The sequence below is a fragment of the Crocodylus siamensis genome, chromosome 5 (genome assembly GCF_052110815.1).
Source record: "Crocodylus siamensis isolate JL-2025a chromosome 5, ASM5211081v1, whole genome shotgun sequence".
NCBI classification, from domain to species: domain Eukaryota; kingdom Metazoa; phylum Chordata; order Crocodylia; family Crocodylidae; genus Crocodylus; species Crocodylus siamensis.
In genome coordinates, this window is record NC_143399.1 from 64,311,423 (window position 1) to 64,337,006 (window position 25,584).

At 41.5% G+C, this 25,584-nt stretch overlaps 1 protein-coding gene across 1 annotated transcript in view; it reads right to left on the reverse strand.

Moving 5' to 3' along the window:
- The window catches only part of DENND1B (DENN domain containing 1B), a 277,634-nt gene that overhangs the window by 135,512 nt on the left and 116,538 nt on the right, over nucleotides 1-25,584 (reverse strand). The window contains exon 5 of the mRNA XM_090048607.1: nucleotides 8,481-8,600. Coding sequence (XP_089904733.1) covers nucleotides 8,481-8,600 — 120 coding nt within the window. The remainder of the gene's footprint in view (nucleotides 1-8,480; nucleotides 8,601-25,584) is intronic.

Consider the following 25,584-nt stretch of genomic DNA (forward strand, 5'->3'; position numbering starts at 1 on the left):
CCAACCTCCTCTTGAAGACCCCCAAGGTAGGGGAGAACACCACCTCCCTTGGGAGCCCATTCCAGAGTCTGGCAGCCCTAACCGTAAAGTAGTGCCTCCTGATATCAAGCCTGAACCTACTCTCAATCAGTTTGTGGCCGTTATTCCTTGTTATCCTAGGTGGTGCCCAAGGGAACATAGCTTCACCTATTTTCTGCTGGTCCCCCTGGTGAGTTTCTAGACGACCACCAGATCCCAGGCCACCAGTATGTTAGCTAATGCTGAGAGGTGTCTGTGTAAGGCAGAAGAGAGGGGAAAATCCATGCTTGAACAGGGACTGGTGAGGGGGAGGGGGCAGGAGCAGGAGTAAGCCAGGCAGATGCCCTGCAGTCTCTGCCACAGCTACAGCCAGGGAGCAAAGGGGAGAGGCCAGCTCTCCTGGGCTGGAGCAGAGCCCCATTCAGAGTTGCAAAGCATCAGGGATGTTGGAGGACTCTGATTTAACTTAAACCAGGAAGAGGTCTAAGACAAACATTGCAAAAATTGCTTTGACCCAAATCATTTAAGTCTGAAACTACATTCAACCAGGTTTGTCTTAAACCTTTTTCAGCTATTTTCAAGCTGGTTTATGTGCACTGAACATCTGCTCTGTTACAGGTTTAAACTAGTTTCTCATCACTTAAACCAGTTTATGTGTAATGTCTGTCCCTAGTCCAGATCAGCATGGGTTAACCAGTTCTAATAAACTCATACACATCTTCCCAGCACAGCTCTAGGGCTGGGAAAGCCCAGTTACACTCCACAGCCTTGAGGCTCAGCTGTTCCTCCCTATCCCCACCCAACCAGGATACTTCAGCAGCCCCTGACTAGTCCCCCCTCCCCCAAACCAGGTAGCCTCCCCTGCAGACCCATCTCCTTCCAGATCTACCAGTCCTTGGACATAAAGTAAACCGCCTAAGCCAGGACCTGCAAACACCTGTTCACAGCTATAGGATGCAAAAGTAAACATTATTTTGTAAACTCTCTCATTCAAAGAACTTTAAAGTGTGGGTGCCAAACTTCAACTCTGACACATGCCAAAGTCACCAAAGTCAAGGCTTTGAAATTTGCAAAATTTTTTAAAAGAACTGGACTAGACTGTAAAGTCAGGGTTTTTTTTAACAATAATTCAATCTCTGATGGGTATATATATACTGCATATTTAAAAAGTCAAAATTTGGAACTATTTGGCCATACTATTTGTTGTATGACAGTATGCTTATGAAAACAGAAGGCACAATGTTAAAATCTTTTGTTATTTCACTGTAGTCAAAACAGCTCATTGCAGTCAAAAAGTCTTCAGGAAATTTTATTCCAAAACAGTTTTGAGGAAATCGTCTGCATGTACTCCAGATGAAGTCATGTACCCAGTTAACAGAAAGACTGATTTTCTTTCCAAATGGGTCAAAACATTTTAAATGATGCTTTTCAGAGATGTAGGGTATGCTGCATTGAAAAAATTGTTCCAAAACAATACACAAAGGATAAAAATACTGCTTTTTTCTAAAAAAGAAAGTGATCTCCACAAACCTAGATGGCTTCAGAAGAAGCTCAGACTGAAGCAGACTTTTTTTAAAAAATGTTGCTAGAGGCTTTATAATCCTGCAGGGAATCCTCAAGTTAACAGAAATTAGGTTGAATTAGCCCAGTTCTTGAAAGCTGCTAGAGAGATATTTTTGACCTTCTTTAAAAGGGTTTGCTGGATATTGTGCCATCCATTAATCACATTAAAGCTCATCTTTTAGTGATCTAACACAACTTTATGCCATCAGGTACTATTTAGAGTTTAAAATAATATTTCATAACATACCTCAATTGCAGCCTTTGCTTTTCATTACTATGAAAAATAAATTTATAGTCCACCTTCAGGAAAGGCACTCAGTGCTACAGGTATGATTGCTACATGTTGTGGGGAATAGGACTGAATAAGAAATCTCACAAAGTGACTGACCCTGCTAGAAGTTTCTCCCTGTTAGATATCCTGCTCTGTTACTTTCTGGGAACATGTTAGCACAGTTTAATGGGTGTCAGAGATATAACATAGATATGTGGAGGGAGGGGAGGAAAAAAAGGAAAGAGAGAAGTGGAGGGAGCTTAACAGCAAATCCCCAAGCAATACTTTTCTAACACTGAAGAACAAATTTAAAATGACTTTCTTAGTCTAATATAGTGATACAGACTGGAGCATCATTTCAAACATCTCCAAACTAGCATGCAATTTAGACAAAATTATTTTTCATACAGGTCAACTGTGATTAGTTCAGACTATACATATCAATGCCCCTGTGTTGTGCAACATTTCAAGAGTATCATGGTAATCCTTCTCTTTGCAGTAGAAAACTCTAAAATATGTCCTTTAACTACTGATCCTCTATTTTTCATGATCAATAGCATACTATAAAACACAAGTAATCATGTTTCAATCACTCAAAATATGAGTATCTCTCAAAGTCTAAGAACTTAGCTCTACACTTATTGTAAAAACAACATTTGAATGTAATTTAAAATTATGTACAGAAAGGTCAAATCAATGTTTTGAAACTAGTGATCCTTAACAGAGAGCTAAGGGAGGCTTTCCCTCCTTATAGGAAGGCATACAAACAGGACTGCCAGTTCAACAAGGTTTCTTCATGCAAGAAAACCCCCCACTGATTTTATACTCCCACATCTACCAAAACATCAGATTATTAAATCAAAATCATATAAAGGAAATAAAAGTTTTAGGAGTCAGGTATAATGCTTTAAAATGCCATATTATAAAAACATTCCTGTCCAGTCTGAAGTTTGAAAAATAATTACTATATTTTAAAAACTGTTAAACCTATGGAAAACAATGTTTAAATAGTTTTAAGCATGCCACTTAAACCCAAAACAGTAAAGTGTATCTTAAGGTATGTCATTGTTGAATAAATAAATAAATAAAAGTAATACCCAAAGAATGAAAATAAAGATAAGCACCAAAAGCATCTTTCTCTACTTTTTTCAAGCAAATCTTTTCTGTTTTCCAACTGTATGACTTAAACTTAGTTTCTGCCCATTTCTGTACTTCATTTACTGGAGAACAGGGCACCGCCAACACTGATATGATGCAAAATGGACATACAGGGGTATTTTTTCTTTGTATCTTTGTGATCTGCCAATATTTATTTGTAAGTTTTAATGCTAAATTTAATATGTAATATCACTTTCTTCTTATATAATGAGTAATAAACAAATATGTATGGATATAAACCTGTCTTCCATATAAACAAGTGAATTTATACACATGCTAATTATGTTACACACACCTCTTCTAGATCTATCTTTATATCACTATATAACTTGCAAAAATAAGCCTGCATTTGTGTATGTTGGGGGGGGGAGGGGGAGGAAGAGGAAACAGCCGTGAGGAAGTATTTTACTTCCAATCTTACAGTAAGTGTTTACAATTATTTGTAAATTGAGATGCGGGTCTTTTTTAGACACTGGACAACAAAAACTCTTGTGTAGAAATTTCAGGGCTACCAGAAGGGCCTGAGCTTGCAAACACTTAATTCACATTGATAATCCCATTGTTTTGAATATGACTACTCATGTGGGCAAAGTTACACATATGTAAATGTTTGCAGGATTTGGGGTCTACATCTCTTTTTGGAAATACTAATACTAAATACTGTAGTACTAAATACATTTTTAACACAGCACTACTGTACTGATGTACTGTATCTAAAAAAAGTTTTATGAGCAAGGGCAACTACTCAGCTATTCTTCTTAGACAAACCTTGTAATCCTTTGAAAACAACCTTTACATATGGTAGTTTCACTGTTTTCAACACAACTATCTTGATGAGTAAAAAAGATGGACTCCAGTTAAACGTATGCCAGTGTCTATGTGTTTACTTGACTGGCAGTTTTTTTGTTTTTGTAAAAATAGTAATGCAGAAATGATATCATCAGCAACAAAAAAACATTAAAAATGGTTTCACTATAACTATGATAGTAAAAAGCTTGCAACACAGTAATAATAGTAGTGATAATGACAACAGCAGCATTAGCAACTACTCAACATTTTCAGGCAGATCTTTATTTTGAACAGAATAAAATGAAAAGTTGATAGATAGGAAAGGAGTTTCACACTTTGTTTACATTCATATATTTATTTTAAGCATATTTTGTCATTTAATTACTTGGTAATCATGTCAAAAGGATCCAATTAATATTGAAGCCCCTTTCTACTAGGCATCGTATTAACTTACAGGAACCATGAAGTAAAATTTCATAAAACAGCTAAGTGACTTACGAAAACACTCTGAACCCTATTTGTCAATCAAAATCATCAGGCTTCAGAATCCTAAATGATTAAGACATCTCTCAAATTGAACTTAGATATTTTATTTGAATGCTTTAAAAAAATTTGTGTGTACTCTTTACCAAAAAAAAAAAAAAAACCTTACAAACTTCTAAAAAACAAATGTGGGAAAATCTGACAACCTAATTACTTCATCTGTAAAAAGGTGCTACAATAAATTTTGCTGTAATAAAATGTATAAAGCCTATATACAAAGCCTACAATATGGTTTGAGGAAACGAATGTTTTACATTTTGAACTACAGTGGCTTCTATCTACAAATGTGGCCATCACCTATCAAGAAAACAACAGTACAAGATTTTTAGGGTTAATTAAAAGTGTATGTAAACATTTTCTTTTAATCCAAATGAGCCACAAGGCAGAAGCTCAAACTGTTATTCAGTCATGCATCAGCTCTGTTGTAGTAACTAGACTTCTACTTCACTTGTGCTTCTAGTATAAGTCTGATAAAACTTTTATATTCATGAGTCAAAGGTTAAATAAAGGAAAGGAAATGTTTTCTGTCAAAGAGTCAGGTAACCACTAACAGTCCTGAACTACCAGCAGGAATCTAACTTCTAGTAATCAAATAAAACTAAGGAAACCGCCTTTCCGTAGCTAAATGTCTAATGTCTAGGGGCTACTTTTCTGTCTGGAAAATTGACACAAAATGTGTAAAATTGAAACATTCTGCTTCTAAGGGATTTGCCTAAAGGAAGAGTGAAAATGCTTCAAGCATGGTTTGATTTGAAGAACTACAAAGGCTTACCATATAAACCTGTCTTCCTTATTAGAGTATTTCATTTGGAAATGTAGGTGACAATTTTATGCTCATAAAATTTCATTAATCAAGTCTAAGGCTGAACATTTTAATTGTACCCTTTGCATGTCTCAGTGTGAATAAGGTCAACCTTATATCCAGTCAGCAGCAGGAAGATTTTTTGACAATATTTTCAGAATATCTGAAAGTTTAACAATTTAGGCATCCAAAATTTAGAAGAATCACACCTTCTGTACCAATTAAAAAATAACATTAAAATTATTAGGCTAATTCACCTGTGAATTTGCAAATTTAGTCTTCATATAGAAAAGTGAATTTGGAAAAATAATCTAGATAGCCACAATCAGATGTATTTAAAACATACTCACTCATAAGAGGATACCCCATTGTTCTTGTGTATTAGAGGGTACATTAACTGAAAAGTTCGAGGAAACTATGCACACAGCAGGAATCCACATTGTGAGCTCCACAAAGCAGCCGTGTTGTTTTAAAGAGCCCTGCAAGGAATCACACAGAACTCCTGGGGGGAAACCCAACCATTTTTTTTTCTGGCTGTACTACGTGGATGGTTATTCACCTATTTGTAATGTTCTCAGGGGTTTGACAGTTGTAAGCAGAACCTGTACAATCTTTTATTTCAGATTGTGTTAACGTGCATTTTAGTATAATGGAAAGATGTTGAATTTTACAATTACATACGTGTGCCCGTACATGTATGCATTGGAATATCTTTCATTGTACCAACATAAGGAAAATACACTTGGAGGTGTAGACATCTTATAAACGCTGATAAAATATTCTAATTAGAGACAACTCTGGCTATACTTTTATGCATACACCAAGAAAGATTCCCCCCCACTTATATAATGAGCATTCATATGTGCAAGGAGAGTACCTCTTCTACTATTTATTCTCCAATTTACATCATGATCTTGTGGCTGAAATGCAGGACAACCCTGACTGAAATTTCAGAGAAAAAAATGAATTATGGGAAGGAGGGGGGACCCATGAACCAGAAGAGACAGTCACCCACAGAGAACTTCAATCCCTGCTAAAACAGGGCCTCAGAACAAGCACCATCATCCAGGCAGCCAGCAACTGCACCCCAATAACACTTCTTTACCAACCAGATTAAATCTGGTTACTTTAGCAGATTAAGACTGGCTAGACTATGACATGATGCCATTTATACAAGGCTGTTGCATATTCTTTCTTCTATCTTCCATTCACTGATCTGCCCAGTATCTAAAGTTTCTTTTCTTTTTTTCTGGCCTGAGCCCTCATGGGCTCTCCTGTGTTTAGTTAGATATTACCCTTTCAGTTCAGTCAGTAGTCCCCAGCTCCTTCTGCCCATGACCTTCTCAAAATTATCCTTATTAAAGCCGCTGGCAGAAATCTTTAATAGAACATTTAATACTTTTACAAACAAAATTATTACCTTTTAGAAGAACTGCATTAATATATTTTTTTGAATTAAACAAGCATGTATTAGGGACAGCCAGATGCAATCCCAATAGAAATCTGCTTGTGAATCCTAATGTATTTGGTCACTGCTAATAAATCGTGGATGCAAGCTGGTCTCTTAAGAGTTTCAGCACAATCTCAGCCTACTATTAATGTAAATGAAATCTCAAATTTATGAAGCATACATTTTAAGTATTAAGGAATTCTTAATACAATTGTCTTACACAGCCTGCTGCTTTCACATCACATTTCATCTGTATAAAGGAAACAACAGAAAAGCAATACTCATTCTGATGAAGCCATTTCATACCATACCAAATCTTTCACAGCACTATCTTCTAGAAACCAGGAAACAGCAGGAAAAGTTTTCCTTGCACTCTAGTATTTTTCCCCTACCCCCAAGAGCTTTAAATGAATGAGTTACCAGTCCAGAAGTACAGTTCTATAAAAACGGGTACTGCTATATCTTTAACACTACATTGTAAATTTGAGATTGTCACAATAGAAGTAAGAAAGGCAATGTTTTTTTTATGGCTTAGTGAAAAATTATAGCTTGCCACTTTTCATTTTCTTAGTTATTTCTGCAAAATAGCAGACCATTGGCCAGATCCTCAACTGATGTATATCAGTGTACTTCCACTGAACTCAGTGGAGGTACTCAATTTATACAAGCTGAGGATCTGGATCAATCTCTTTTTTTGAAAAGGAGATAAAAATAATGCCACTTATGTATTTCCGCATGAACATTTAGGTGTCAATAGCTGATGAAAGATTAGAGAGAACTCAGACAAAGGGAGGAGCACATACGGAAAATGGGTTTTTTTTTAAAAGGACAGAACAGGAACATGTGCATATGTTTTCACTGAGCCTCAGCAAAACGTAACAGAAAAGTATAGGAAAGAAAACCACTCAGTATATTCCAACCTCATGCTCCCAAAAGCCAAAGAGGTGTAGTTTTTAAGTGATTTTACTAAAAAATTATTATTATTTCCATGGGAAAGTCAGTTAATTTCTATGATAAAATGTGGACTTGTTCACATTACTTGTTTGGACAAAGCAGAAAGTAAACAGGCAGCAATCATCTCATGCTTCCCCACACACGTGCATGCATGCACACACAGACACACACACCTTTTTGCTTATTATTTTGAAGCCTCCAAAAAAGCAACATCATTACAATACATTACAGTCTTCTGAACACCCCAGTAAAGACCGGGTGAAATATTTTCAGTTAAAACATGTTCTCTATGTAAACTTCTCTACTGCCTGCTGCACTTTCTCCCCTATACATGTTGGTAGGTCAAATGGTTTTCTAGATACGATGCCCAACTTCCAGATACCCTGTTTCTCAGTTCCTCTTTGCAGGTTGCCTGGTTCCCTCCTTATTCTTCAGGATACCCAACCCCCGGTAATGGCTGTAGCCACTGGTAGTAACCCGCATATGCATATATATGGGTGTGCAACCGTCTCAGGATGCAATTAGGATTCTTAGAACTGCCTTAGGAGTCTTAAACCCACTCAGTAAGCAGTATCTAATCAGTATTACTACTTCTTTTGCAACTTCTCATCTGCTGTTATAAGAACCCACATCACACATCAACCCAGAAAAGGTACATGATATTACTGTATTTCTTAAATTTCTTGTTATTTAAGCAGAAATATTTATTTAGTGCTAAAATAAATTTCATAAAAGTAGTTTCTTATTTTGCCAAAACTTAATAGTTAATTTTATTACTGAAAAGGGAAACAAAACTGTAGACATGTATAATTAAGTATTAGAATTTCAAGCCATTTAAAAGCCCCAAATCATTTTAAATCACAAGAAATATAGATCTAAAGCATACAATTGCACGGAGTAAGAAATCCCAGTTTTTTCTTATACTCACTCACCTCAAAATACAGAGGCAGGCCTTCCCTCCTGATGTCAACCGGCAAAATCCAAACCTTTGTTTACTTTCAATGTCTGTAAGCACAAAGGTAAAGTGCTGTCCTACTTGGTTTTGGGACACCCTAAAGAAATTAGACAAAAAATGAAAAAGGCAAAATTAAATATTCTGAAGTGAGATGCAAAAGTCTCAGTGATACCAATACTTTAACCTGTAGCAGTGATAACTATACTTTTCTTGGGAAAGAACAGAACAGCGGCATCAACTTTGAAAAATGGTAATATAGTGACATATTTTCATACATCCTGGAAAGACGTTCACTGTTGGTCCTTATCTTCAAGGTACTCAGTGACCTGGCCCAGGTTATCTAGAAATCTGTCTAAAGCTCCAAGACAAAGGCCTGGAGTATGTTTACAGGTTCTGCTGTGTGTTGGGGTGTGATTTTTTTTTTCCATTTTTGGTCCCCAAAAAAGCCCTAGTACAGATGGTGTTCACCTGCAAAAATGACCTTTGATCAAGAGGGCTATTTTCATTTGGGAAATTGTTTTAAATTGCACTCATAAAAAAACTCTTTTGATGGTAAGAGCTTCATCTCCACTTTAATGGATAACTAATTTAATACCTATAAGTTTACAGAAGAATAAAAAAGACACTGTTCCTAAGGCTTAATGGAACTTTTTACTACAAGGGTAGTGTTCACCTGCGTAAGAGGCATGTACACGCGCGCACTTGTGTGCATGCACACACACACACACACACACACAAATACATGTTAGTTAGAATACCACTGAAGTTACAAAATCAAGCATTCGAAAGTCAGGAAATGCTATGAAACATAGGCTGCTGTTACCTGTTACCTTTCCAACATGTTAAAGGCTTCTAAGACAGAAGTGTTTGTGTTTTAAGACAGGAAAAGACAAGTTAAGTGGGCTCGGAGAATCTCAGAGTTATACCTTTCTGGCCAAGGATGATTTCCAGCTCATGTTAGGCAGCTCATATTGCAGTAGCATTAGCCTATTTGGTGGGGAAAAAACAAACTGGAAGCAGTCCTCCAGCATCCCAGGATATAGCATTTCTGGCACCCCTACATGGACAATGGTGAGGGGACCAGGGGACATTACTCATGAAGAAAGACCAAGGGAACTGGGCTTATTTAGTCCAGAGAAGAGGAGACTGAGAGGAGACTTAATATCAGCCTTCAACTACCTGAAGTTGGGTTCGAAAGAGGGTTAAGCTAGACTGTTTTCAATGGAGGCAGAACAAGGAGCAATGGTCTCAAGTTGCAGCAAAGTTAGTTTAGGTTACATATTAGGAGGAATTTTCTCACAAAGAGGGTAGTAAAATACTAGAACAGGTTACCCAGAGAGGTGGTGGAAGCTCCATCCTTGGAGGTTTTCAGAACCTGGCTAGACAAAGCTTTGGCTGGAATGATCTAGTTGAGAATGGTCCTGCTTTGAGCAGGGGGTTGGACTAGATGAGTAGTCATCAACCAGGGGTATCTGTACCCCGAGGGGTACTTAAAAAGGTCATAGGGGGTATGCAGAACTGATGCAGCCGATAATGTGGCTAAATGTTACATGCATGCAGGCAGCCAGGAGTGGGACTGCAGCAAATTCTGAAGTGGCTGCAGCCCCTCCTGTAGCCCCATGCCCAGTGCCACCACCGCCCACCCAGAGTGCAGCCCAGGTCAAGACGAGTTCAGTGCAGCCCTGGCCACAGTCTGCAGCTACAGCTTGGCCCGCCCCACCCAGCAGGCAGAACTGGGGGCACACGCGCTGCCCTCCCCATGCCCTCTCAGAGTGCATGCAGTAGCAGGAGCTGCTCCCCTCATTCCCCCCAATGAGCTGCTCATGGCTCCGTCCCAAGCTCCACCCCGGCTGTGCAGTGCCTGCCCCTGCCCAAACCCCAGCCCCACTACCATCCTCACTGTGGAGGCCTCAATTTGCTTCTCCTCCCCACTCCTTAAAAACAAGAAAAAACTATAAAGGAGTACATGAGCTGACACTTTGAGACAGAAGGGGTACACTTGTTAAAAAAGACTGAAAACTCCCCAACTAGATGACTACCCCAGGTCTCTTCCAACCCTAACTTCTATGATTCTATGACTAATGCTCCTGACTGGTAGATAACTAGGGAGAGCTTGTAGTGAGCTGGTGATCCACGGGGATGGGGGAGGAGGACAGGTGAGCCGTAGGGGCCAGAGGCTGTACCCTAGAGACTGGGGGGAAGATAAGGGGAAGAGGCTGGAAAGTGGGGGAGCCTGGCAGCTCCTAGCCACACCCCTTCTCCCCAGCCCTCTAGCAGCAACTCAAAGTAGTGCATGTCAGAGTGGGTATTATGCAACTGCTCACAGCACCTGCTAACTAAATACCGCAGTTAGCATATTCAAACTGTAATGTCTAACAATACTTACAATGGGTGCATCTACACAAGTTATTTACTGTGGAGATGGCTACTTAGCTCTGCAGTAAACATTTCAGTGTCTACACATGTGCCCCTAGCTAGGATTACCATATTTCCAGTTCCAAAAATGAGGACACCTGTCAGGGAGGCGGGGAAGAGGTTATATGATTGTGGTGGGGACAATGATATGAGGATGCCCTGCCCATTCTGTTGCCCCTCACTTCCAAGCCACAGCCCCCCACAGCCTTGCTGCTGACCCCTGGCTCTGCCAGTGACCCCTCACTCCCAACCCATAGTACCCCACCCCCCTGGGCCATGCTGGTGCCCCTCACTCCCCACCTGCAGCCCTCCCATCCCTGCTGGTGCCACTCACTCCTGACCTGCTCCCCCATCCATGCTGGTAGCCCTGATTCCCAACCTGCAGCCCCCTGGCACTGCCAGTGCCCTGCACTCCCAACCCACAGTCTTCCCCGCTACCATTGCCCCTCACTCCCAAGCAACAGCATCCCTGCCCCTGCCCCAACCTGTTGATGCCCTCACTCCTGACCCACAGTCCCCTGGCTTCCCCAAGCCCTCCAGCGCCCCCAACCACCTCACCCCTGCAAGCAACAGCACCAGTTCACTGCCCACTGCAATCAAAGGGCTCCCCCACGCCCTCCACCGCTAGAGAGGCAGGCAACTTTCCCTCCCAGCAGCCCTGCTGGGTAGCTGGACAGCTCCCCCCACCCCCCCAACAGGTCAGCCAGGTGCCTGAACAGTGTCCCCCAGCACCACCAGGCACCCCCCCACGCACATACCCTGCCATACACACACAAACTCACATGCCCCCAGCCCCCAAACCCTGGCCCTCCAACCCCCATGCCCCACAGACTTACCTGCATGCCAGCCATGTGAGTGTGCACATGCATGTGGCGCTCCTTGCCTCCAATCACCATTCCCCCAACTCCCCCCAGCCCCGAGCATCTCCTTGCTGGGGCAAGCCAGGAAGTGCCAGTAAAAACATTGATACTGAACAGAGGAAAATCTCAGACATTTGATCATATTTTAAAAAACTGCCCAGACGGAGATAGGAGGATCCAAAAAAGAAGACATGTCCTAGAAAACCTGGACACATGGTAACCCTACTATTAAGGTTCAGGAAACTAATAAACTCCACAACAGGGTAATACTTGTAAATACCTGCTTCAGAGGTTTTTCATGCACAGGAGTGCATGTGCAAATGCTGACCTGCCTGGCTGGGGCACAATGATGCTTCAGTGCAGGGGGTGCCTGCTGGCTAACTCCATGATGAAGCACCCTCATGTCCCAGCCAGCTCCTCTGCAGCTCATTAAGACTTGTTGGAGCAGCCTGGGGCTGGCAGGCTGGCCCCCCATGCTCCTGTCAGCCAAACCTGCTCTAACCTGGCTAAATGTGCCACAGTCTAGGCACACATGTAAATGGCATGCTCAGGAGCAATACACTCTGGAGTTTATTGCTATGCATTAATGGCATGTGGAGACACACGTGATAACAGATTGTAGAATGATACACACACGAGAGTGCTAAATTAAGGCTGCATTGCAGTTTCACTGGGGGGCTTTTCACCGCTCTCACCCTCAAGCTCTTCATCCCCCTAGCCTTCCTGCTGACTTTATCTCAGTTTTCCCCTCCTGATTCCTATAGAAACTCTGTTCCCTCCAAAAGCTGTAGAACTTCTTACCCTCCCCCTACTTTCCATCCCAGTCTTCACCCAGGCTGCCATATCCAATCTGCTCTCTCTCTCTGCCTCCCAAAGTTTGAAAGGTTTTTTTTTTTGAATGCCCCATCTCCCAAGATCTGACTCTTGCCTCCTCTTCATTTAAATCAAACTCCTTTCTCCTGTGCATTTTCTGGACTTTAGCACAGGGACTAATGAGTGCATGAGAAAGCAATTCCCAGGACAGCATGCTCTTAGCTGGTCAGGGTCTAGGTACCAGAAGTAAGAACAACCAGACTGTCTCGTTCAGGCCTCCAGTCCCAGGCTGGAGTGAACCAAGTGCAAATGGACTCTTTAGTAAATTTAGCTGAAATTCTAGTAAGGTGCAAGCAGGTGTGAACCAAGATTTTAACTCTGCTGTTCTTTTAAACAAATGATAAAAGATATTGTAAAGATACTCCAAGTACAGATACACCTAGTATCCCCTTGCAAAATCTGTATTTCCTACTCCACAGCTTGGAGCTGTTATAATTAATGTCTCAATTCCATTAATATGGAAGGACAATGTTTCTATCATTTTTTAAAAAGTCTTAGGTAAGCAATCAGCTTGAAAAAGCTCAACACAAAACCAGTTTCAACAGAAAATGAGAGATACACAATGATGCTTATGTTCTGTTGAAGTTCATTTTCAGATGGACTTCTCTGAACAACCCACACACAAAGAATGTTTATCACGGCATTTAATGTAACACTGGCAGATGCTTAGATAGAACATGGTACAAGAATGTGTAGAAGAGAACTGTATGCTGAGCTGGTAAGACTGCCTATACTTAAAGGTGTATTTTCTTCCTATTACAAGACCTCATTTTCATTCTTTTACCTTTGCTATACTGTTAACTGACCAACTGAAGTATTCGTAACATCTGACACAGCAGGTTTTTGCCTATGAAAGCTCATGCCTCTGTAGCAGTTAAGTTATGGACAAGCCTTTCTTCCAGCACAAACAGAGAGCATATATCAGTTCAAAGGGTTTTTCAGAGAAGCAAACTGGCTCTTATGCAAAAAAAAAGAAAAAGAGAGCACTACTAACCAGGAAGCTCTCTCTCCTCCTGAGCCAAATTGAATAGCTGTATACTTCTTTCACATGATGAGGGTCTCCAGTATCCCACAGTGTTCTGGCTCCTTCTCTTCCTCTCTGAGGACGGAGGGAAAGTACTGGCTCCCTGACAGCCTACCTAGGGGCAAGCTGTCAGTGAGCCCTGTGATGCCCCTGCTGCCAGTGTCAATGCCTCCATTGCTAACCAGACCCAGATCCCACCCCAGTCTGTGCAGGTGAAGGGTAGGGAGGTCATTCTCCCATGGCTGGATACATTCTAGGTATCCCTGCAGGGGTCAAGACATGGGGAAATGCCCCTTACCCCTGAATCCTACAGATTAGCTATCTGGCAGGATGGGAAGTAGGGACATTCCTCCATGGCTGGAAACCTCCCCAGGCTCTAGGAAGGTTCGAGCTGAAGCACATCTGCCTCCTGGCCAACACACAGGTCCAGGGTCAACTTGGTCTCTAAGCAGAGTGAAGGAGCATTTTCTCACAGCTGCATCCATCCCAGTGCTAACTCAGGTCCAGCTGTGCTGCCTGTTTCCCTTTTCTTGAACAGACCAGGACTCTAGTCTGTGCATGGGGTATAATGGGACATTTCCTCCCAGCTGAACCTGCCCCAAGCTGCCCCTGCCTTCCATCCCATGCACATCTCTGGGTGGTCTGGAGCTGTGCACAGGGAAAGGAGGGGCTGTCTTCTTCACTGTGCACAAATGGAAAATCACAAAAATCAACTAGTACAACTTCATTTTCACAAACATTTGCCATTCGTTTCCCAAAGGATGCTGGAGAATATGCAGTACAATTTTTAAACATATATAATGTATCACAACTCACAAAAGCAAATAGAAAACTTATTTTAAAATGTTATTTTAAGCATAATTAGTGTATCTAACCTGTGTATACCCAAAGCCCTAGATAGCTTGTGAGAGATTACCTTACAGAGCATTCTCACTATCTGCAACCATCATATAATCCATGATTGCCTGAATCACTAAAACTCTATTGCCCATTAACAAAGCTGAAGATAATAGTGAAACAATACCTTTCAAAAATGCTTCCTAAAGAAAAATGCTTTATCTGAAATCCAGCAGTCTTCAAAAGGAGCTGTGCAAAAAAAAAAAAAAGCACCTTTTCATCCACGCTTTCCCAAATAATGAAGACTTCAAGGCCCGTTTGCCTTTCCTGTGAATCACTTGCTTCCATCAGATTGCAAACAAGCAAAAGGATCCACCTTCCTGGACCAGACTGCAGGATCAGAGTTTAAATTTTTGCATTAATTGTGGGATCTTAACCAACTACTTAGAGGAAAATCCATAGGAGGTTTTCCTTTTCTTAGAACCAAAATGGACCACATTTCAGTTTTATAGAAAATAGTCCAATAATACAGCAACTGGAAAGGTTGCTAAATGTCTATAAATATACAGACAGACCATAAAAACAAGCCTAAATATACCTAACTATAAAATCTGTAAAAAAAACACTGAGCTTTCCATAAAAACACAAAGTAACCAGAGCTTGACTGAAGATCCCCCACCATAGGAAAGCGCTGAAAAACAAACAGATCCGAGCGGTGATACCTGGTGAATGAGTGGAAGTGTGGCACCCTGCAGGAAGCATTTCCTCGGGGGTCTGTAGACTGTAGCCCCTCCCTGACAGCAATGTGCTGCTGCTCTGTCCCTTCCTGCAACACTTCTGCAAGCAGGCACACAGTAGCCTGCTCTAAGGGTCCATGCGGGGACATGGCAAGGGTAGGAGGGGGAGGCTGGTGGAGGGAGTGCAGAGCAGAGTGCAATTGGGAGCATCAGGGAATGGGGGTGTATAGAGGGCCCCTGGTGTGGAAGCAACATAGTACAAAATCATTGCTGCAGTGAAGAAGGGTTGCAAAACCCAAGATTTTTTTTAACTAATAATCTGCAAATTTTTTTATTGACAACCAAACTTTTTTACTATTATTTGTGTTAAACCCTAAAGTTGAACCCATCTTCATCCAGGGCCTAGCAGAAAGATTACATTTACATTATGTAAAACATATATCAGTAAAAAAAAAGTTTAGTTTGCAGTAAAAAATCTGTAGCTTATCCGTAAAAATCTTGTCTTAGGTTGGCAACCCTGTTTTTTTGGCCCTTCTAAATGTCAATGATAATTCAAACTAACTACATATTTTGAGATTACTTAGTGTCAGCATACATTACTAACACAAAAAGTATTGGTATTTCAACTTGAATTTGTCTATCTACTGTATAACTTATGCTATGACAAATTCTCAAACTGTTCTGATTTCGGGATGAGGTCAACTGACTCCAATTAATCTGATATGTTTGGCTTCTTTGGTAATGTGATCTCTACTTTTGAAGTTCTCATCCATTCTCTATGCTACTACCAGATCCTGACAAAAGATGGCTGCTCTTTAAAATGATAAATCCCCTCATGTAAAATATAAGTTATTACCTATCATTAGGGTCTGGTTTAAAATCGCAATTTCACATTTTTCATACAAATCATGAAAATAAGTGATTTTCAAAAAAAATGTGATTTAAAACAAAATGCCATGATATAGGAGTTCCCAGCAAGTGGCCATATCATAGCTTTTCACTGCAACAAGATGGCTGCTACAGAAGTAAAGTATTCCCCAGCCAGCAGCAAAAGTCTAGCAGCTCAGAGAAGGGGTCGCTAAAGGGACGGTGGGAAGAGAGAACATGGGAATGAGTAGGGGAGGGCCTGTTTCATTGTCTAGGTGGAAAAACTGGGGCATAGGGGTTGGAGGCACCTGGGGGCTGCCCTGGCACCGGGTAGGGGAAGAGCTGTTTGCTTCTCTGGGCAGAAAAACTGGGATACCAGGGATTGGAGGCAGAGGGAGAGAACATACGTGAAGAGAAGCAAACAGTCCCTCCCCTACCAGGTGCCAGGGTCATCTGCCAAGGTAGCCCCCAGGTGCCACCAAAATCCTATGCCCCAAGTTTTCCTGCCTGAAAGAGCAAACATCCATCCATCTTCCCCACATCCATCCCAAAGCTCGGGATGCTTTCTGATGCACCAGCCATCAGCAAACAGGAGCAATCAGGGGGCATCACAATCTGAGCATGAAAATGGCAGCCCCTGCCACAATTGTGCCATGATTTTAGCAAGCTAAGCTCGTGATTTAAAGTAGGCCCTACCTATAGTTCTACACTTCATATTGGAGAACAGAGTTAACTAGTATACTTGTGTTTGAAAAAAAAAAATTGTGCAGTGTTGGCTGAAAGTAGCTAACTCCAGCTGAATGAGGTTCACAATTCTTGACCTAAAAGAACAGATGCAAATTGTTACATATTCTGTCATTGACCTTTTATTCACTCTCACATTCCTCTCTTCTGCCTTCCTTTCCATATGCAACTCCTGCAATGCATACTTATATTTAATCTTAGTTTAACAGCAATAAATCATTAAATAGTGGAGAATGTGTATAAACACCTATTAGCTGTACAGACTACAAAGGGCTCTTTCAGGGTCACTACAGTCTATCGCATGAATAAATCAAGTTTTAAAAAATGTCTAAATACATATTTACATAATACTGAAAAGGCTCTTTGGACTATACTTTTAAAGATTTTTATTCATACTATAGTCATTATAGGGACATAATTTTAAGGCTGCCTTGAGATCTGTGGTTACGGTGGAAATTAAACCCCTTCTTCACATATGAGAATTAGTGCGTATCATCACCAAACTTGCACCATTTTATATAATAATCAGAATTAATTCTCTAGTTACATGCCAATCCATTTAACAGTTTAAGGGAGGGAAGTTATTAATGTTAACAACTTTTTTAGCTTGTTGAATTTCTCAACTGGCTTGTGTTTTAAGCAGACAGATTACAGTTAAACATCCATGAATGGGCTAGGATTTGGGAGTTTTTTTTAAAGAGAATATAAAAGAAAGTTATTAACACATTTTATTCTATCTCTGTCTATTAATGCCAAAGAAGTCAATGACTAAAGCAATAAAAGAATCCAAAGAAAGGCCACACATATGATTAGAGGTCTGGAGGACAGGCCACATGAGAAGAGGCTAAAGGGCATGCGACGGTTCAGCCTAGAGAAGAGAAGATTTAGTGGGGACTTAGTGACAGCCTATAAGTATATAAGAGGCTAACATCAGGTGTTAGGAGAGCATCTGTTCACCAAGGCAGCTCAGGGGAAGACGAGGAATAATGAACAGAAACTGCTAGAAGATTGCTTCAGGTTGGACATAAGGAAAAACTGCTTTATGGTTCACATGTCCAGAAAATGGAGCAAACTCCCCCCAGAGGTAGTACAGTGTTTTCAATTACACAAATACTGAAAGCAACCACGTAGGCATCTACTTAAATCATGCTGGCTGCCAATTATTTTCAGGTGGTCATTGCGCTCACAGCTGCTGATCTCAGATGTTCTTGCAGTGGGTGCCATTTTTATTTTGGTCCCCTTCATGCCACTCATCGAGAGTCCAGTGGTCTCTCCAGCCCTCACCGCTTTTTTTTTTTCTTCTGGCAGGCATTGGCATGTTCAATGCTCAAAAACAGCCACTGAAAAAATGGCCCCCACCACTGTTAGGGGCAAGGGGCTAATCTGAAGCAGCAGGAGCCAGCGGGGAAAGGGGTGGATAGCAAATGGAAGCGGGGATGACTATGGAACAGGCAAGCAGTATAGAACAACCAATGGGCTGCCGATTTCCACTCCCTTCCCCCACAGCTCCCACCACTTCAGTTTAACCCGCCCAAGTCTGTACAACCAGCTTCCATGTCCCCCCTCCCACCAATAGTCACATTCCCCAGGGCCCCAGGCTGGCTTACCTGACCAGCCAATTTCCCTTCCCCTCCCCATTAGCCTATATAAAAGCACATTCACATTTCATTGAAGTGATGCTTCACACAATCCATGGCAGAACTGTGCTTTGCTTTGTGGACTGTCTTTCCACTCATCCTGATCTTAGGAGCAGCAGCCAGCCTCCGTGTGCTTAATGCACTGTCTCTTTAAATCCTCCTGGTTTTCCATGCTGCCCAGTGACTGGGCTCATCAGCATGTTGATTGGCTCAATCACTAAGCCTGGCTGGGAGACCCTGTATTTTCCCTGGGGCTGCGGAGGAAGGTTTCCCACACTTCCCTTTGCTCACTGCTTGCTACTGCTCATCTCACGTAAATATTTTTTTCCCTTTTTCCACCCTCCTCCAGGTGATTTTGTGCCAATTGCAGGTGGGAAGGGCATTTTCATGTTCTTCAGGGAAAGTGGGGGATTTCCTGCTTTCCCCCCAAAAAAACCAAAAACACAATTTAAGTAGATCTCTTTGAATAAGGAAAGGTAATTCTATCATTTTTTGTGACCTTTTGCTTCTTAATCCATCTCAATATATGATCAGGTAACATAAAATAACTAACTTGGATCACAAGTTTCACTTTGATCTTTCTTAAATTTGTTGACCAAAGGAACTTACACAAAATATAACATTCAAATTTCACACTAACATTTTCTGTACATGTAAAAGAATACATAACTTGGTATGACTGAAATAGTCGAAACAAACTATTACACTTAGGTTAGGAATAAATGTTGTGTTTATCCCTGGACAAGCTGTGCATCTCTGTTTGCCCCCGAACAGAAATGTCCCAAGATTGGCATGTACACATATTGCTGGTCCAATCAGAGTTCAGTGAGCAGCTGAAGGCACTGCTGCTTTTTTGTCATTCATTTAATGATGGAGTCGATTTAGGTGCATTTTGCGATGTCCCATGAACCTTTTTTTAGGTTTTGTCTTGGGACAAACCACAAAATGGTTTATCCCAAGACAAATGTAACATCTTTTTGTAGCCTTGAACACTGAACAACCACACTCCAATCTTATGTCCAACCAACTGCGCATTGCTTCTGCCACGCAGTTTCTTTCCTTCTTTTAAACTTCAATAATAAAACTCTTGCTCCTTTATAATTATGGAATCACTTGCTATTTGCGTGACCTTGACAAAATACTTTTCTAAAGTCCCCTGTATGTTAACAAAGAACATTATAACAAAATCTCTGGCTATGGACAGAGGTAGAAGGGGAAGTTGCAGCTCAGGAACAGGCATCAGTTGTTATGCTATAACTGTTACCTCCATATCCTCCCATAGCAATTATACATGAGATAAATCACTGGAAACTTTTCTGTCAGCAAAACAGTGTTAGAGGTGCAATGGTTTTGCTAAACTTATACTACTAAAGAAGCATGCTGACATAACAGTTGCATCGTGCAGTTATGGATCAACCATGTATTTTCACGACTGTACAGGTGTTGGTCCCAATTAGTTTGGAGGTTTAACATTCCAATTTCCACAGTACAAAAAACTTATATGATCTTCTGTCCTAACAAAGACCCTCTCTATATAAGTAACACATGGCCTTCATTCACAAGGCATGCAGGTACATACTATTTGCTCCTATACACGTGCATGGAGACTGCTCCAATGTGCTGGAAACTCATCGAGTCTAATCAAGTCTGCTGAGCACAGAAACTGACATGCTCTGGTAGCCTTCCACGTCACGTGTATCAGTGGTGCAGCGCACCCCTACACTGAAAACACGACGGCGGGGCGCTCTGAACTAAAACTCATCAAATGTGTTTTATTTCAAACATGTTCGATGACCTTTAGTTCAGGCACCCCACCACCATTTTTTTCAGTGCGGGGATGCACTGCACCGCTGATGCATGTGACATGCAGGCACTTTTAATTAGCATAGCTCACTAATTAAAGCACTCAGCTTCAAATCCCACAGCACATGTAAAAATGCTCTAGCATGTTACTAAGGCCAGACTCAAGGATGTAAATTTTTCTGGAATGAGTTCCAGTACAGGTGGAATGCTACATATAGTGAAATCTTTTTAACTCTGTATTTCCTTTTAGTATGTATTTTAGTAGTAACTGAAATGTGCTTTCACAACTCACTTCTAAAATAAGCGTGTCTACATGGGATAAATTGAACAGGTACATTTAACAAGGACTCTAAATCCAGTGATCTCCCATAGCCACTACCTATCATGCTTCTGGAAGTCACCTGTGCTTCTGCATCCACCAATTCCTACAACATATGCAAAGAAAAAGAGCATTAACCTCCACCAGCAGATAAAAAGTGACATCATCTTTTACCTTTCCATTTGTTGAGCCTGCTAGGTCACTGGGAAAAATGTTCTGCACAGGAACCCAGATAGATTAGTGATAGTCTACTGTTACTGGGGAATTTTTCTTTCTTTTTGTGTACTGACAGGATTTTGAGTGCCTGGTCTCCAGCACACAACACTTCCCAAGTGATAAAGCAAGAGCAGCAGCTGAAATTAATGAGGTACTTTTCACTGTTGCTCCACTACTCCTAGTGATACTTCTGGGAAAATGCTACCTAGAAGAGCACATGTACTGTGCATTCTTCTTTTGGAAAGTGATCGACAGAAGGGTGTAATGGGACACCTCCCCAGTCCCAATGCTAGAATCTACCCAGGCGCACACACTGATCTGAGAGTCCACATGGCTTACTCAGGGCTAAGTACAGACAGTCAAAAAGCCCAAGGCTGAATCAGTCCAATCTTTGCAGGCTAGTCTAAGCTGCATAGAGTGAACCAATAAGCAAGTGAACAGGCATTCAATTTTGATTCTGGAAAAGCAGCCATGTGCCTGCACTGGTCCAAGCCAGAAGCTGGGGGGCACTAGAGCACACCTCCCTACTTGGCTGAAGGAGACAGCTTGGGCAAAGGCTAGACTGCCCACCCTGCAAGAAGAGGTTTGCAGGGGGAGGTGCAAGGACTGTGAGTCAACTTGAGTCTGGAGGGGATCTGAGATAGACGTTCAATGAACCAATTTAACCTAAATCAGTTTAGTCTGATACTATATTCATCTAGGTTTATCTTAAACCAGTTTTGGCCATTTTGAAAGTGGTTTATGTGCACTGAACTTCTGTTGTTTCACAGATCTGAACTGGTTTCTGATCACTTATACCAGTCTATGTGTAATTTCTGTCCCTTTACAAAAGACCTGGAACTCCTAGGGTCAAATGAGTAAACTCATGAAAGCTTATAGGCATATGATGCATTTTTTAAAACTTTCAAAAAATAAATTGAAGGCATAGCTATCTCTAATGAAATTAAGGGTCTGACTTACATGAACAATATTAAAACTCAAAATAAAGACTAAAATGGATCTGCACATCACGCCATTATGTCCTTGTTTGTTTTGACTTTGAGGTTTTATGCAAACAGTATAAATTAAATTTTGATCAATCATATTGAACCTCCTTATTTTATTTACTTTTGAAATATACTGGCTTCACTTTCCCTATCCTTAATATTTCTCTGAGAAGTCCAATATGCTTTCATATTATTATAATAACAATAACAACAAAGCTGAACTGTGGAGGAAAATGGATTATATTCTACATGAAGCATGCTCTCTTCCCTGCATGCAATACACAATAAGTTCATGAAAGTGAGCTGATGGAGTAGCTGAGACTGGGACTTGGACAACTAGTGATCTGACACTCCAAGAGATAACTAGGAGGCTGGGATTACTGAAGCTTCCAGGTCTGGAAAAGCAGCTTTAGTGATACTCGATGACCTAACAAAGGCTTCATAACCTTTACATTTCAGAGGTGTACTACAAAACAGTCTGGCAGCAGAGGTTTTATACCAAGAATAGTCCACAGGAACAATCTAGAATTTTTGAGCAATTATAAAATAACAAGCTAGTATATACATACATACATTGCTGAGTAACAGGCCACCCACTCTACACCCATCTAGGGCTGAGGCTGAAGTCATCTGTCTATACACATACCAAATCTATTTTTGTTACTTGGCATCTAATCTATTTGGTCCATGTTGTAAGTGAGCTGACAAAATGATGCATGTGCACACAGGACTGAAAAGTCCCTAATTGAATCTACTGCAAGCCCCGAATCAAAGTGATATTGTCCTGTTCTCTTTACTCATACGACTGGGTATAGTGAGAAACAGCCTCTTTGGTTGTCTTCTTCCTGGGCTCATGAAGAATTAAGACCTCTCTTTTGGAAATTTCCAATGTTCTCCTATTGCCTTCCTTCTTCAAGACTCTCATATCCAAGACGCACAAATGCACTTGTCTGGGGAGCCGTAGTCTACAACACCGGTCTCCAACCTTTTTAAGTAGGAGATCACTTTTGGCATTTAAAAGCAACCGAAGATCTACCATGTGCTGCCACCGCTCCCCCCAACCCTGCCAAGCAGGTAAACCTGTGGGGATGACCGGGGGGGGTGGGGGGATGGCAGATCGAGGCAGAGGGAGAAAAAATTATTTGGGGACACACCTCCCCAGCAGGTAAGTCCCACCCAGCTGGGGCCCCACTCAACTTACCCCTGCTCCTGCCTCTGCAGCACTGTCCCTCAGTGGGGTTCTCAATCTAGCTCCCTCCCCTTCCATCCTCCATGGACTGACCTGCTAGGCTGGGGTACCTTACCCCAGCCTCAGAAAGACTCCAAGAGACTCTGATATCTACTGCAAGAGGCTGTGAAATCTACCAGTGGATCAAGATCCGCTGGCTGGTGACCACTGGTCTACAGGCTGCTCCCAAAACATTAACAATGACCACAAAAGGCCCTTTGAAGTGCACTAGTTTAAGTAGATACTGGGCACATCTACACATGCATTTTATCTGGGATCAGTTTACTTGCAAGTAAACACTCCTAAGCAGGCATCTACATGGGCAGGGAAGCAGGAGAGGATTAGCTGCTAATGACACCAAACCCTACCCACTCCCTGGGGCACTGCAATGGGCCCCTGCTGCCAACAGGGAGAGCTCCAGGATCTCCCAGTGCCAGCTCTGCAGTCGCAGGGCTTGGCCTGAGAGATAAGGATCTCCCAGTGCTAGCCCCACAACCACGGAGCTGGTGCTGGGAGATAAGGGTCTCCCAGCCCAAATCCCATGACCATGGAGCTCTGGCTGCTCCCCAATTGTGATCTCAGAGCAGGGGACTTGGAGCTCCCTGTTGCCAGGGCAGGGAGACAACCCGGCAACAGGCAGCTCCCAGGGGCAAAGAACAAATCTCCTGCCCCTGGTGGCCAAGGTGTCTACACAAGCACTACTGTGCAGTTACTAATCTAAAGTAAATTTGCTACTTGCATTTGCAGGTAGTATATTTACTCATGATTAGCGAGGTTTACTGCACAGTAAGCATGTGCATGTAAAGATGCACATGTTTACTACTCAGTAAACTATACTACTGTGCAGTAAAGCATCTCATGTAGATGCACTCACTGTGAACCACCCTGAACCTTTGCTGGGAAGGTTGGCATATACATTCAATGCATGCATGCATAAACAAACAACATTAATAATGAATTTTCTGTATAAAACATTACATTAAAAGAAAAATTAGACTGCAGGACTTCAATCTTTACAGGCTTTCCTTGGGCTGTCCTCATGACAAAATCAGACTGCCACAAAAACTTGGATTAATATCTGTTTACAACATTCTGGACAGGTTGAAAAATATATGTTCCAACTGCAAAAGTGAGATGCAGAGTCAGTAGAAGATCACACAGCAAATCTGCAACAGAGGCAGAAATGGAATCCAAGTCTCAAATTTCTTTCTACTACCTTAATCACAGGACCATTTTTCTCCTTCTGTCTGACTCTTGCTTCATTGTGAAAACCCACAAAACATGCACAGCGAATAAGGCAAGATTCAGTCACAGTATATTCTTTTTTCCCCTCTCTGTCCACTTTGTGCACTCAGTTAGGCAGGGGTCCTGGGGGAAAATGAAGTAGCATGTGATCGTGTAATCAGTGCTGTGCAGGGCCTCTTAACTGTGCTTTTCAGAATTGGAAGGCTTACCTTTGTGACTTCAACGTTTCTTTTTTAATTTCTATTTAAGCAAGCAAAAAATTCTACTGTATTCTACTAGTCTCAAGATTACTCTATAATGCAAAATATATACAATCTATAAGGCAAGAGCTTGTACCTCATTTTATTTAATGTTTTTCTTCATTATATGGAAAATAAGAGGCTTCCTCTGACCCGTCTGAACACACCTTTTAAAATTATATTATTCAATCCCTCCCTTATGAAACCTAAAATTCCATTCTATGTTAAATCCACAAATGCATATCCAGAGATGCTACTCCTGAGATGTCTTCTTCCAATTGAAATTTCCACTCAGTTTCATAACCATCCTTGTGAATTGCTAGTGGAATGCTGGGAGATCATTTGTTTTATGGTTTAACACCGGTTCTCAATCTCCATTGGACTCGTGGCACCCCTCCAAAACTCTCATGAATTACGTAGTACCCCACTGCAAAAACTAATTTATATATGACATTGCTTATTTCCTTGTAGAGGGACCAGGCAGTAGCAATGAAGGAGCAGCCAGACAGGAACAAGCCTGAGCTTGAACTTACTTGCTTATCTCTACATCTTGCAGTACCCTTCAAAAATCTTGCAGCACCCCAGGGTGTCATTGCAGCCTGATTGAAAATAACTGGTTTAACAGAATCCCATGTACATAGCCAAGTCAAGTCAAGTCAGTCCCAAGGCCATTGCAACTGTTGGATGCTGTAACAACCCTCCTCCACTAGCCCCACCTAGCCCTTAAAACCAGTTTCCCAGCTCTTCTTGGGTCTACATCTTTTTCTCTTTCCACTGTGCCCCATATCATGGTGCTGGAAGGGGTGCCCAACCTTGTCACATGTTCAAACTATCACAGCTTCCTTCACCGCACAACATCCAACAGTTTGTGGGTTCCAATTTCTTGACTAATTTGCTGTTTGACAGACTCATTGGTCCATGCTCAGTATATGAAACGTGCAGCAGCCTCCTAAAGCAGCACATTTCATGTGGCTCAATTCTGTTCCCCAACTTCTTAAGCGTCCACGCCTCAAAGCATCATAGAGATGGCCACAGCATGCAGCAAATGTAA